Below are 13,826 nucleotides of genomic sequence, written 5' to 3' on the forward strand. Positions count from 1 at the left end.
ACCTCAGGGCACAGGGTCTCGGGGGGCTGGGGGCACAGGATTCCCGACGTGCCATGTCCCCAGGGTGGAGGGGACATGGGGCAGGGTGGGATGTGGCATGCAGAGCAGCACCCAGCACTCCCCAGGTCCCCAGGGCGCAGGGTCCCCGGGAGGGGGTAGCACAGCACACCGGGACCGAGGTGAGCCCAGAGCGCAGGACCGCTCGGGGTGCAGGTTCCCAGGAGGGAGCTAAGCTGGGCTGCAGGTTCCCGGGGTTCGGGATCCCCGGGGCGGGAGGTGGCTTGGGGTGCGGGGCCGGAGCCCAGCCGGGGGTGCGGGTCCCCAGGCTGCAGGATCCCGGGGGCGAGCCGTGTGCGGGGGCAGCCCGGGGCGGGGCGATGCTGCCCGCACCCCAGGGGGCCCGGCCGGGTGCTGCCGGCGGGGTGCCCCGGGGGCGCCCCGGGGGCGCGGCGGGGGCGGGGGCCGGGCTGGGGGGGCGGAGGGGGGGGGGGGGGGGGCCGCCGTTCGCGGCGCTAGGACCGGGCGCGGCGGCGGGCGGAGCCTCCCCGCCGCTCGCCCCTCCGCCCGGCCGCTGCGGCAGTGTCTCGGAGGCGGGCCGGCGGCCGGTCCCTCCGGTCCCCCCGGCAGCATCCCGGCCCCGCCATGGCTGGCGTCGGCTTCGCGGCGCACCGCCTGGAGCTGCTCGCCTCCTACCAGGACGTGATCGGCGAGGACAGCCCCACCGACTGGTGAGCGCGCCCGCCGCCGCCGCCGCCCCTTTGTCCCCGCCGCCGCCGCCGCCGCCCTTTGTGCACGGAGCCGCCCGGTAACACCGGCCGCGCCCCGCGCTGCGCCTCCCGCCGCCCCGGGCCCGCGGTGCCGGGAGCCCCGGCACACAAAGGCGGGCGGGGCGGCAGGGGTGTGTGTGTGTGTGTGCCCGGGCCGCCGTCCCCGGTGCCCGCACCTGCCCGCCGCCGCCGCACCGGGCCGGGGCGCGGTCCCCGCTTTGTCTGCGCCGGGCCGGCACGTGCGAGCGCCGGGACCCGCTGCCCCCGGGAGCCCCCGGCACGGCCCGACCCCCCTGCTGGGCAGCGAGCGCGGGGAGCGGGGGGTTCGCGCACGGCGGGGAGGGCCTGGGGGGGCCCCCCAGTGCTGGGCCCGGCCCTGGGTCCCTCGCCATTGTCTGGAGCCGGAGCCGCGGGCAGGGGCGCCCCGGTGTGTGTGTGTGTGGTGGGGGGAGGCGAATGGGGGCACCCCCAGCCCGCCCCGCTCCCGGCCGGCCCCTCTGCCCGACGGAGCGAGGCCTGCGGCCGCGGGGGCACCGGGCATCCCCCCTTCACCCCGGCCCCGCTGTCCGCAGCCCCCCGGGCTTATGGGGTGCCCCATCCCCGGGGGGCCGCGGTGTGTTGGTCTGGGCCCGCCCCGCCGGGCTGGGGGTGCCGCGGGCTCGGGGCGGGGGGTGGCCTCCCCCGGCGGGACCCCCCGGGCTGCCCGTCCCTGCCTGCGCCCCCCGTGCGGGGCAGCCGGGGCTGTGGCCGCCAGGGCCCGGCCCGGTCCAGGCCCCGCTGCAGCCGGCGCAGCATCCCGCAGGGAGCATCTCCCCAGTGCCCACCCGCATCTCCCAGCCCCGCCTGGATGCTGGGGGGCTGGCTGGGGCCGTCTGCACCGGGACCCCCTCCTTGCCCCCCTGGGTGCCTGCGCCACGCGTCGGGGGGGGGGTGCTGCTGGCACCCTGGGGTGCAGGTCGCTGGGCCAGAGCTGGGGTGCTGGGCAGCGTTTGGTGCTGGGTACGTGCTGTGCATGCTGCTCTCTGGCAGGGGTGCCTGCTGTGCACCCAGCGCCCAGCCGGGGAGCACCCAGCGCCCAGCCGGGGAGCACCCAGCGCCCAGCCGGGGAGCACCCAGCACCCAGCCGGGGGCTACCCCACTCTAGCTGGGTCCCTGCTCGTGGGACAGGGCTGGGAGCCCCCTGGGCTGTGTGGGCCTGGGCAGATCCCCGTCCCTGCCAGCCCTGGCTCTCCCAGGAGCCCCGCGGTCCCGCTGCCAGCCCGAGGGTGCCGTGGGCGAGCGCGGTGCATGTTGCCGGCCAGGAGGCAGCTGTCAGCCCTGGGTACATCTCACTTCCCGGCATCCGCTGCAAAGGAGCCTTCCCTGCCAAAGCTGCTGAGAGCAGCAGAAAGGGTTCCCAGGAAGGTGAGTGCTGGGGCTGCCCCCCCCCCCCCCCCCCCCCCGCTACCTCCAGCACTGAGCCCCCAGCCAGGCAGCAAGCCCCCACCATACCCATCCTCGGGGCTGAGGTCACCCCATCATCCCCAGCCCCTCCATCTCATAGTCATCGGGGATGCCCACCACTTGGTGCCAGTGGAAACAGCATCATCGCTGCAGGGCCCAGGGCCTGGGTGCGGGATGAGGGGTGATGCTGGGGGGGGGGGCTCCATTGTGCAGGGTGATGGGGACCAACCCCCAGTGGTGGCCTGGCCTGGCGGAGCCAGGGGCTGTAAGGACACTGCGCCAGAGCCCAGCCCTGGGCTGGTGCCAGGGGATGCCGTGCTCTTGCCCAGCCGGGATCCCTGTGTTTAGTCTGGGATTCCCACCGCCCCGGGCCCCCCCCACTTCAACCCGGTCCTGGAGGGTCGGAGCATCCCCTCCCCCTGCCCGGCCCCGCAGAGGCTGCTGGGGCCCATTACTCGATCAGAAAGGAATTTGGTGCTGCTTTCTGAGCACGCCGACTCCCTGGAGCTCCCAGCCACATTGGAAACACATGTGCCCAGGCTGGGGCGGGTGGGCTGCAATGCTCCCCCTCCCTGGCCATGATGTGGGGGCCAGGCAGCTGTGGGTGACCCGGATGCTGGCACCCACAGGCACTGCTCCGCCTGCTCTGGTGAGCAGTGGGGCCATGTGAGGGCAGCTGGGCCAGTGTCCCCTCAGTGGGGTGATGGGGGATCCTCGCTGGAGTCCTCCGGCTGTGGGCAGCCCTCCTCCCTGGGCTGCACAGGGCACCTCCACCCACGGGTGACACACATGCCCAGAGCCCAGGGAGTGGGAAGGGGCTGTATTTGTTGGGTAGAAGGATTAAAGCCCATGGAAGCAGGTAAAGCGATGCATGACGCTGCCTGCACCCACTGTGGCACTGCTGGTCCCTGCTGTCAGGGCTCGTGGTAATGCTGTTGGGGTCCCTGGGGGCACCCCTGGGAATGCTGCTGGCCTCTGGAATGGAAACCTCTGGATCCTCCATCCTGTCTTGGGGTCAGGTCATGTTGGGCCGAGCTTGGGGCAGGGCTCTGTTTCTGTGGCAACCCCCAGCTGCCCTGCATCCTGCATCCTGCATCCAGATACAGCCTGCATGGTGGGGTCCTGGAGGGGAGGGCAGGCAGTGGGTGCCCCCAGCACCCACAGGGCTCCTGAGGCAGTGACGCTGTGTCTCTGCCCTATGCAGCCAGCTGTGTCCCACACTATGATCCCCCAACCCCTGCTCGTGGTCCTGGGCTCCCCCAAACTGCTGCTGTCCTCCCCCCATTCCTGGGGGATCACAGCAGGTTTCCTGGGCCGGGGCTGCGGTTGCAGGCGGGGGCTGCGTTTGCTGCCCTTCCTGGCGCAGGCATCGCAGACAGCGCTTTGCAGCTGCTTTGCCGGCTTCAGGCCGGGAGCTGGTGACGGCTGGGGCAGCCGATTAGCGGGATCGGGATGTGCGGATTAAAGTCAATCTTGTTGGTGCAATTATCTGCGGCTCGCTGCCAGGGGCTCAGGGGGTGGGGGGTGCCAGGGGTTGGAGGGAGGCCCCCTCTGTGTTAGGCACCCGCCTGCCTCCCCCTTGTTTTTCGGCTCTGGGGGTCCAGCTGTGGCCTTGGTTTGGGGGTGGCTCTGCTTGTAGGGACCCCCCCCCCCCGATTCCTGTCCCCCAGGCTCTGGTTGGAAGCTGTGGGCTCGGGCGAGAATGGCTCTGCCTGGCACCGCGGGGATTTTGGCTCTCCAGCGAGCACCGCACGGGCGCCGCCAACCGAATGCCGATCGGCAGAGCTGCGTGCCCGCCCCAGTGCAGGGACTGGGGGGGGGGGAGTCCAGCACGGGCGGCCCCGGCTTTCCGGGTGCAGCGCGTGACGGTGGCAGGCAGGTTTGGGTGCCTGCCAGGCCCCGGCAGGTCCCTGCAGCCTGCCTGCCTCCCCCGCTCCCCTCCACTAATCACCTCGTCATCGGGGCGAGCTGCATCCCAGCTGGGATGGGGGGGGGTGTTGCCATGGCGATGGAGGATGCTGGTTGCCTAGCAACATCCATCCCCTCGCCCACCTGCCCTGGACTGATTTGGTATGCGTCCTTCCCCCCCTCAGCTGGCTGCACACCCCTGAGTAGGTGCGGGCTGGTGGGGGTCCCCGTGGAGCCCCGAGGGGGCTGGCTGGGGCGCGGTGGGAGCGAGAGGGGGTTTCCCATCCGCTGGGAACGGTTTCCAAGGAACAGTCTCCATGACGGCCCCATCACACCCAGGCGGCACATTGATTTGCTGCTGCTGGTGCTCTGGCATCCTCCCCCGGCCTGGTGCCTGCCGGGCCGGCGGCTCACGCAGCTTGGCACGTGAGCGGCCCCGAGTCCCCTGCTGGTGCCTGGGGCTGTCCCCAAAGCTGGTCAGTAACTGCCAGGGTTGGGGGAGATAGGGACAGTGTACAAGAAGCTGTGGTAGCGTGGCTTGTGGCATGGCACAGCAGCCAGCTGGTCCCTGTGCCCAGGTGACCTTTCTGTCCCAGACCTTGGGACCCTGCCCCACGGCTGCTAGCCAGCAGGGTGGGTGAATAGGTCCTGTCCAAAGTCCCACATGCCCTGACTGGCAGTCCGGCCCTTCGTGATGGTGATGGACAAGGGTCTGAGAGTGGCTGTGTGGCAGCTTGGGGACACCTGGCCAGTCCCCCAGGAGCTGCCCTGACAATGTTAGCAGGATGGGGGGGCCTGTCCCATGCTCCCCCCGGCTATTGCTCACCCACGCTGTCTCCCCAGGGCCCTCTACACATATGAGGATGGCTCCGATGACCTGAAGCTGGCAGCATCAGGAGGTAAGTCCTCTGTCCCCACAGCTGGCTCAGCTCTGCCAGCGTTATCCCTGGCACCCATCCTGGTGCTGGGTGGACGTCGGCTGACGGTGCCGTGCCAGGTGGAGGTTTGCTGGAGCTCTCTGGCCACTTTGAGATCCAGAAGGTGATGTATGGCTTCTGCAGCGTCAAGGACCCCCAGGCAGTGCTCCCCAAATATGTCCTCGTCAACTGGGTGAGTGGGGGGCTGTGCCTGGGGGGACTGTACTGTGCCCCCGGTGTTCTCAGGGGCACGGCTGGGTGCGAGGGAGGAGCCTGTGGTGGCTGAGCGTGTGGGTCCTGCTGCCCCGTGGTGGTCAGCTGGGTGGGGGTCACCCTGCCACCCCTCTCCAGCTCAACCCCTTCCCGGCTGCCATAGGTAGGTGAGGATGTGCCGGATGCCCGCAAATGCGCCTGTGCCAGCCATGTGGCCAAGATCGCTGAGTTCTTCCAGGTGGGTGATGTCGGGGCAGGTGAGGATGCTGCCAGGGCACTGACCCCAGTCCCTGACGGCTGCTTGCCCCCTCACAGGGTGTGGACGTCATTGTCAACGCCAGCAGTGTGGAGGACATTGACCCGGGGGCCATCGGGCAGCGGCTCTCCAATGGGCTGGCCCGTGTCTCCAGCCCCGTGCTGCACCGCCTGCGGCTGCGGGAGGACGAGAACGCTGAGCCCGTGGTAATGTCCCCGTGGTGGTGATGGCGATGATGACGGCGATGGCAGCGGGTGCGGGGCATCCCTCCCACTCGGGGCTCCTGTCTGCCACAGCCCGTCACCCCGTGTGCCACTTACTGTTATTCCCCCTCGCTGATCCCAGCCCCTCCGCCCCCCCTGCCTCTCCTCCGTCCCAGGGCACCACTTACCAGAAAACCGATGCCACCGTGGAGATGAAGCGGCTCAACCGGGAGCAGTTCTGGGAACAGGCCAAGGTGGGGTACAGGGGGGGCAGGTGACAGCCCCTGGGCAGCGGGATGAGCCACTGGAGGGCTGATGGGCAGCCCTGTCCTTCATCCCCCTGACACCAGAAAGAGGAGGAATTGCGTAAGGAGGAGGAGCGGAAAAAGGCCCTGGATGCCCGGCTGCGGTTTGAGCAGGAGCGGATGGAGCAGGAGCGGCTGGAGCAGGAGGAGCGGGAGCGGCGTTACCGGGAGCGTGAGGAGCAGATCGAGGAGCACAGGCACGGCAGGGGCCAGGGAGGATGTGCATGGAGGGGATGGCTGTGCGCGTGCTTTGAGCGTCTGGGTGGGCACATGGGTGTTCATTCATGGGGTGGGGTTGGGGCAGGGACTGGCAGGAGCCGGTGCCCAGCTTCTCTCCCGTACCCCATTGCAGGCGGAAGCAACAGAGCATGGAGGCGGAGGAGGCCCGGCAGCGCCTGAAGGAGCAGTCCATCTTTGTAAGTGCCGTGGCAGGCGTGAGTGGCAGGCGTGGGGCCAGCATCAGAGCCTGGTATTGCCCCCGGGGAAGGGCTTTTCCCAGCCAGGTCCCCAGGGCATCCCAGAGCTGCGGGGTCACACTGTGTCTCTTCCCAGGTGGACCAACAAGACGAGGACGACCGGCAGCAGCTCAGGAAATCTGAGTCAGAGGTGGAGGTTAGTGTGGCGGCAGCCATGCCCAGTGCCAGTCCTCGCTGTCCAGCCAGCGGTGCCCATGGCTGGAAGGGGACCCAGCCGGAAGGTGCATGGGGGGTGGTCCTGCAGCCCCATGCCACTGGGGCGGTGCGTCTTAACCTCCTCTGTCCCCACAGGAGGCTGCTGCCATCATTGCTCAGCGGCCTGACAACCCCCGGGACTTCTTCAAGCAGCAGGAGCGGGTGGCATCGGGCAGCAGTGACGCCATCTCACCGGGCAGCCACAGGACAGGTGAGGGGCTGGGGTGGCTGCGGGCACCAGGATGGGGGGGCACAGAGATGCCAGGGGAGGCTGTGGGCTGCGGAGCAGGTGAGTGTGGTACCACTGGGGCTCCCTGCAGCTCAGTGGGTCACGGCAGGATCTGGGGGGACCAGGGATGTAAAGTCAGGAGGAGGTGTCCTCTCTGCCATCCCCATCGTCACGGCTGTGGGTGCTGGGGGCACGAGGACAGCAGGGAGTTGTCCTGCTCTGCTGCGCCACCATCACTCTCGCTGACATCGTACCTCACGTGGCCCCTGCGGCTGGGGCAGCTTGGCGGGGCTGGATGCCAGGGTGACTTCAGCAGGATTGCTCCTTGCTGGGTGTTGTCCCCTCACCTGTCATGGCACCACACTGGCAGACAGGTTGGCAGTGTGGTTGGTGCGGCACGGTTGTGTAGCTGGAGGTCCGGGGGGGCTTGGCAAGGAAACTCATCCCACGGGGGCAGCTAAAAGGGGGCAGGAGTGTGTGGGGCAGGCGTGGGGTACCTGGCGTGCTCCTGGCTGGCAGGGGATGCCCCGTGGGCAGCCCCACAGTCTGGGGTCCAGCCCTGGGACTCTTTTTGGCTCTAGGGCAGGGGCTGGCTGTCCTGGTGGGTGCCTCTGGCCGTGGGGCTGTGTGTGGGTCGTCCTGGGGTGCTGTGCTGTAGGGGCTGTGCAGGGGGGAGCCTGTGATGTCTGTTCTTGCTGTGGGACCGTGCCATGGGCTGTGCCGTGGGGCTGTGCTGTGGGGCTGTGCCATGGGTCGTGCTGTGGGCTGTGTGTTGTGGCCGTGCCGCGGGGTTGTGCCGTGGGTTCGTGCTGTGGGGGCCGTGCTGTGCCTGAGCAGATAATTGGTCCCATGGCTATGTCCTGGCCTCTCTCTCCACCTGGCCATGCAGCACTGCCTCCCATCCTTCTGTCCTGCTGTCTTTCCATCCTCTTTTCCTGCCATCCACCCACCCCAATGTCAGTGCTGCTTCCCTCCCTGGTGCCTCCCATCCTGGTGCCCTGGTGCCCCGGCCCCACCGTGGCTGCGCTGAGCAGGGACTGACCCATCTCTTTGCTCTCTCTCTCTCTCTCTCTCTCTCTTCCGTCCGTCTGTCTGTCTTTCTCTTGGCAGGTCGTCTGCACTGTCCTTTCTTAAAGACAGCTGACAGTGGGCCACCTTCTTCCTCCTCCTCCTCCTCCTCCCCCCCACGGACCCCCTTCCCCTATATCACCTGCCACCGCACCCCAAATCTCTCCTCTTTCTTCCCATGTAGGTAGCTGGGAGCCCCTGGGTGCACAGCTCCGGGGGGCTGAGCCACGGGCAGCTGCCCCACAGCCCACCCCAGCCCCACGGCACAGCGGACCGACAACAGAGGCAGCGCCCCTCCACGGGCACCCCGAGGGGGACGGGTACCCCAGCAGGGGCTGCACCCGCACCCATGGGCACCCTGCATGCCTCAGCTGGGGCCGGCCCCACAGTGGGTGCTGTGAACCTGGGGCGGGGGGATGCGGCAGCCTGTGCCCATGGGGCAGGTTGTGCCTGCGGTACAAGGATGGAGTGCTGGGCAGGCTGTGCCTATGGGACAGTTGGGGATGGCGCAGAGCTGTGCCCGGGGAGGTGATGCTCTGCCATGGGATGGAGCAGGCTGTGCCCATGGGATAGAGGGGGCACCGGGCAGGCTCTGCTCGCAGGGCAGAGGCAGATGGGGCAGGCTGTGCCCATGGGGCAGGAGGAACCGGGGCAGGCTGTGCCCTTGACCATGAAGGACTGTGCCCAGGGGGCAGCGTGAGATGGAAAAGGTTGTGCCCAGGATTGTGTGGGGCTGTGCCCATGGGGCAGAAGGGGCCAGATGGTGCCTGGGGCCATGTGGGGCTGTGCCTCTCCCTGGTTAGGGGTAGCAGAGCACAGCTGTGCCTGCAGAGGCAAGGCTGTGCCAGGGCCCAGCTGGGCAATGTGTGGCCAGGGCCAGCATGCACCATGGCAGGTATGGGGCTGCCTGTCCCCAGACTTGGCAGATGCTGCAGCTGCAGTGGGGGTGCCTGGAGCGGGGCATGGTGGTTGCTGCACCCATGGGTGCCTCTACCCTGCCATTGCAGGAGGGGGCGACGCAGTAGCAGGTACATGGTGACTTGCATTTGACAGCTCATGGCCAGGTTGGCGTGGGGCAGGAGCAGGGGCAGCGCTGGGGTACTGGTCTCCCCCATTGTGGGCAGCCCCCCCACATCACCCCGTCTCCCTTGTCCACAGGCAGCCAGTCGGACGCCTACCGCAAGTCCTCGGCAGTGGGCTGCAGCCCCTGCGAGTCCAGCCCGGCTGCCACGCCGCTGGGCGAGCCAGGCACCCGTGCGTCGGGTGACGAGACGCCAGCAACGCCCAAAGGTGGGCGCAGGGCTGGTGCTGCCTGCCCCTGCATGCAGCTGCCTGGGCATACCCCCGTGGTTCCCCACAGCATGCCCCCTGCTGCAGCCCCCTTGACTCCTCTGCATCCCCCACTGCAGCCCCGATGCTGCAACCCTGCCATCCTCCCTTGCATCGCTCAGTGCATCCATGCTGTCCCGTCTGCATCTCTCGGTATATCCCCCGCCGTCTCTGCTGTGTCCCCTAGCATATCCCCGCCGTACCCACTGCTCCGTGCCGGTGCATCCCCGCCGTCTGCTGCATTCCCCCAGTGCAGCTCCACTGTCATTGCTGCATCCCTGCCGTTGCCAGTGCATTTTCTAACAGTGCATCCCTGCTGTCTCTGCTGCACCCTCCACCATGCATCCCCCAGCCATCTCCAGCACATTGCCCCAGCCGGTGCACCTCCACCATCACCAGTGCGTTCCCCTGGCTCTGTATGCGCCTGCCATCTCTGCAGCATCACCCCAATGCAGCCCTGCTGTCTCTGCTGCATCCCCTGATGCAACTCTGCCTTATTTGCGCCATCCCCCCGTATGTCCTTGCCAGTGTTGCTGCTTCCCCCCCCGCAGCCCCACTGTCCTGCTGCATCCCCAGTGCAGCGCAGCCAGCTCTGTTGCCATCCCCATGTGTCCTCACTGCGTCCCTACTGGGCCCTTTGCATCCTCTGGTGCATCCCAGCTTGCACTTCTGCATCTTCCCAGTGCACCTCTCCCCATCCCCTCCACATCCCTGTGCCTGCCAGCTACTCTTCCCCCACCCCAGCAGGACCCAGACACCCACGAGGGGATCACCTTGCCCCACATCCTCTCCCACCACGTCCCCGTGGTGCCCAGTCCCCTGGTGCGTGCCAGGACCGTGCCATCGGTCCCCTTCCTGCCCAGCCACTCCCACCCATCCCTGCAGCATCTCCCTGCTGTGCCCAGCTGCAGCCCTCACCTTGGGTGTCCCCCAGCCCTGGACGATGGGGGGGCCTGTCCCCACTGACTGCTGTCATCCCCCCCGTTGCAGATTCCCCCAGCCCCAGCACCCAGGAGGCCAGGCCAGCCACCCCCGAGCAGCACTGGCCCTTCCTGGGGCCTGAGGACAAGGCCACCGAGCCCCCTGGGGACGAGCCCAGCCCCCGGCCAGTGTGGACAGCGGGGGATGAAGCCCTGGGGGACCTGGTGACCCTGGAGCCCACCGAGCCCTCCCTGCCACCCGTGGCTGCTGAGCCCCAGCCCGGGGGGACCCCCAACCCCGAGAGCCTCATCGACCTGTGGCAGAGTGACGAGGCGAGTCCCCCGGCTGCCTGGCCCCTGCCTGCTGCCCCTGTCCCCGAGGGTCCCCCAGCCACGCTGCCTGACGAGGGGGCCCTGCTGAGCCTGGACGAGCTGCCCGAGCCCCCCGCCACCTTCTGCGATGCAGAGCAGGAAGAGGAACCGGTTGGCGAGGGGGACTCCCAGCCCCAGGGGCTCGACTGCCAGCGAGCCCCCCAGGAGGACACCCCCGGCCGAGAGACACCCCCCATCACCAATGGGGAGATGGCCCCCAAGGACGGGACGCCGGGTCGTGGGGAGCAGGTGAGCATTGCTGGGGTGGGGGGGGGGGGAGGGTAGGGGGGTGGCTGGGGAGGGGTCCTGACTGCCTGCTTTGCCCCCCCTGCTGCTTGCCCCAGGCCAGTGAGGGCTACTTCAGCCAGTCCCAGGAGGAGGAGGTGCCCCCCCCCAGAGGAGCTGTCAGCCAAAGCCCCCCAGCCCATCTTCTACAACAAGCCCCCAGGTGAGTGGGGACAGTGGCGGGGGGGGGGGGGGGCCTTACGGTGTGACTCTCTGTGGGGCACCCGCACCACCCTGACATGAATGCCCCCACCCCACAGAGATCGACATCACGTGCTGGGATGCTGACCCCCTGCCCGATGAGGAGGAGAGCTTTGGGGGGGCCCTGTAAGCCCGGGCCCTGCTGCCGGCACAGGCAGCCCGCCCCGGCCGGCGCGGGGCATGAGGGGGCTGCAGCTGGGGGCCGGGCCCCCCCCTCACCCCGCCGGGGCCCCGCAGGATGAGGCCTCTGGGTGGGGGCCACCTCGCTGTGCCCCTGCCCCGGGGCACCTTTTACAGCCCCGCCCCCCCCCCATCTCCTCTCTTTTTTAAGTTGTCAGTAGGAGCTGTGTCAGTCCCCCAGCCCCCCTTAGCAGTCCCTCCCTGCTGCCCCAGCGCCCCTTTGGGGGGGGGACGACACATGCTCGCATCCCCTGCCTGGCTGTGGGACAGGGTCCTCATTCTTTTCGTGCCCGCCCCCCCCCCCTCCAGGAGCCCCCCAGTACTTTGCACGATTTCAAAAAAAAAAAAGAAAAAGGATAATAATAATAATAATAATAATAAATGAATATGGCAATAAAGTGACCCAACCGAGGCGAGGCTGCGGCCGGCGGCGCCCCCCCCCCCCCCCAATCCCAGCAGGGAGCTGGTGTGGGGCTTTTACTCTCCCCCAACTCCTTCCTTGCTGGGAGTCCCGTCCTGTCCCCCCCGCTTGGCCCCCGCTTGGCCCCTCTTCCCCCCCTCTACGGTAACTGTTTTTGGAAAGCACAAGTTCTGTACCGGAGGTGTGCTCATGTCTGTTAATAAATAAAGCGACTCCCACAGGGGCTGTAGCCTGCTGGGGGGGGGGGCAGGGAGGTCTGGGGCAGGGGGCTGCTGGGCGGAGGGTTTCATGATGCCAGCCTGCCGGGAGGCAAACCCGAGCCACAAACTTTTATTCTTAAACTGTAACAAACAAAAAATTTAAGAAACAGAGCAAAGTCCAGGTCCCCAGCGCCCCCAGCCATGGGGGGGCCAGCAGGGGCCAGATGGGGAACCAGCCCCTTCCACGCCGGCGGTGATGGCCCGCGCCGGGGCGGGTGTCCCCAGGGTGACACGGGCAACCGAACCCACCCCCCCATCCCCACCGGAGGGGCACCCGTGGCAAGGCCCGGGGGTCCCCCGGGGCCGCTGTTAGACAGCGGTAGTCCTGCCAAAGAGGGGCATGGAGACCGGGAGGTGCCAGGGTCCCGGCTCGTAGGTGTCCCTGCTGCTGAGCTCCGAGTCCGTCCAGCTGGGAAACATGCGGGGGGAGCACTCTGCCTGCAGGTAGAGGTCCGGGCAGGCAGGGCCGGGGCTGGCTGAGCGGGGCAGGTGCAGTGCCGAACCGTAGCCGGCATCCAGGAAAAGGGGTTTGTAGCTGGGGGGCTGCTCCTGCTTCTCCAGCCGCTCGTGGCTCAGGAAGGGGGCGTTGATTTTGCGGTAGAGCCCCCGCGTGTCCATCAGCACCTCGCTGTACGGCGGGGGGGGCTCTGCCATCAGCAGCGCCTCCTCGTAACACGGCGGCTTCGACAAGTCTGACTCTGCAAGGCAAAGCCCCCCCCCCGGACCCCCGCTGCCGTCAGCGCTGCGCCCTGGCTCTCGTGCTGTGTCCCCCCAAAAAAAAGGGGGAGGCGCGTGCTCCGAGGATGCCGGGAGCCCCTCCCTGCTCCTTACCGTGCCGGCAGCTCCAGGGCCGTGGGGGTGGGACATGGTGGGGGTGATGATGGTGGGGATCGAGGCGGAGGCGGTGGGGAATGGCGATGCCAGGGGGGCTGCCCCCATAACCCTCGTAGTGCAGCGGCTCCAGCTCCAGCGCACGCAGGCTCTGCTCCCGCAGCCGCTCCTCCTGCTGCCGCTTCACCCGCCGCCGCAGGTAGCTGCAGAAGCAGCACAGCAGCACGATGAGCCCCCAGATGAGCCAGAAGCCCGCGAAGCAGGTGAGGAAAGTGTAGGTGCCCTGGGACATCACCATCTTGGCTGCCGGCCCTGGGGGGAGGCCCCTGCCTCTCCCTGCCCTCGCGGTGGGGGACGGGATGCTCAGGGCGGCAGCAGGGCCAGGGCAGGACCCGATGCTGTCGGGACCGCTGAGGGCATCTCCCCGGGCTGTGCCCGGTGGTGTCTCCTCTGGCCCGTGGGCGCCCGCCGTCAGGGGTCCGTCCTCGCCATGGAGCCGGGGGGGGCTGGAGCGGGTGGGTCAGGCCTGGGTGCACTGGGCGGGCGGCGGGGCTGGGGGCCGGCAGGGCGGGCGGCGGGGGGCTGGTGGGGTCCCGCTGCCCATCGCTGGGAGGGGGCCGCCGGGGAGGGGGCCCTGCAACGAGACAGACGTGAGCGTGAGCGTGGCAGGACGCGGCCGCCCGTTCCCATGGTGACTCGCTCCACATGCGCAGCGGCACCGCAGCTGGGGGGGGGGGTAGCCATACTGGCCCCACACGACACACCCCCCCCCCCCCCGCTGCAAACCTGCACCCCACCCCAGCACCCCGCCGTGGCACTGCTGTGCACCCCAGGCCAGGAGGCAGATGCTGCAGCCCCACGGCATTGACGCCTTTGAGATCATGGGGCATCCGTGGGCATCTCTGCCTGCCGCCCACCCGGCACACCCCAAATCAGCCACAGAGCCCTGGCAGCTTGCCCCCCCCTCACTGTCCCACAGCAGGGAGCCCCGGGAGGGGGGGCCCGGGGAGGAGGAGGAGGGACATGTGGAGCCGCCAGCTGCCTGCG

General features: G+C 68.7%; 2 protein-coding genes across 2 annotated transcripts; one reads left to right on the top strand and one right to left on the bottom strand.

The window, feature by feature from the left end:
• The first annotated feature begins 526 nt into the window (after positions 1-526).
• DBN1 (drebrin 1) lies at positions 527-11,899 on the top strand. The gene is given in 16 exon segments (XM_040605013.1): positions 527-728; positions 4,962-5,017; positions 5,116-5,228; positions 5,412-5,486; positions 5,564-5,710; positions 5,884-5,961; positions 6,058-6,209; positions 6,365-6,428; positions 6,565-6,624; positions 6,780-6,894; positions 8,023-8,160; positions 9,139-9,270; positions 10,300-10,850; positions 10,946-10,987; positions 10,989-11,049; positions 11,147-11,899. Coding segments are annotated over 16 exon segments (1,941 nt in total). The 5' UTR covers positions 527-642; the 3' UTR covers positions 11,218-11,899.
• Positions 11,900-12,003: 104 nt separating this feature from the next.
• Positions 12,004-13,314, bottom strand: PRR7 (proline rich 7, synaptic). The gene is made up of 2 exons (XM_040605126.1): positions 12,780-13,314; positions 12,004-12,646 (listed from the first exon to the last, which is right to left on the bottom strand). The coding sequence occupies exons 1-2, from the start codon at positions 13,075-13,077 to the stop codon at positions 12,258-12,260; spliced, it is 687 nt and encodes a 228-aa protein (XP_040461060.1). The 5' UTR covers positions 13,078-13,314; the 3' UTR covers positions 12,004-12,257.
• Positions 13,315-13,826: the final 512 nt, after the last annotated feature.

The sequence above is a fragment of the Falco naumanni genome, chromosome 8, assembly GCF_017639655.2.
Source record: "Falco naumanni isolate bFalNau1 chromosome 8, bFalNau1.pat, whole genome shotgun sequence".
Taxonomy (NCBI): domain Eukaryota; kingdom Metazoa; phylum Chordata; class Aves; order Falconiformes; family Falconidae; genus Falco; species Falco naumanni.

What these genes read in the sequence shown, in the direction of transcription:
- PRR7 (XM_040605126.1), bottom strand. Translation starts at nt 13,077, where the DNA reads ATGGTGATGTCCCAGGGCACCTACACTTTCCTCACCTGCTTCGCGGGC. An exon ending in GCCCTGGAGCTGCCGGCACG is followed by an intron (nt 12,647 to 12,779) that starts GTAAGGAGCAGG and finishes TTTGCCTTGCAG; the next exon opens with AGTCAGACTTGTCGAAGCCG.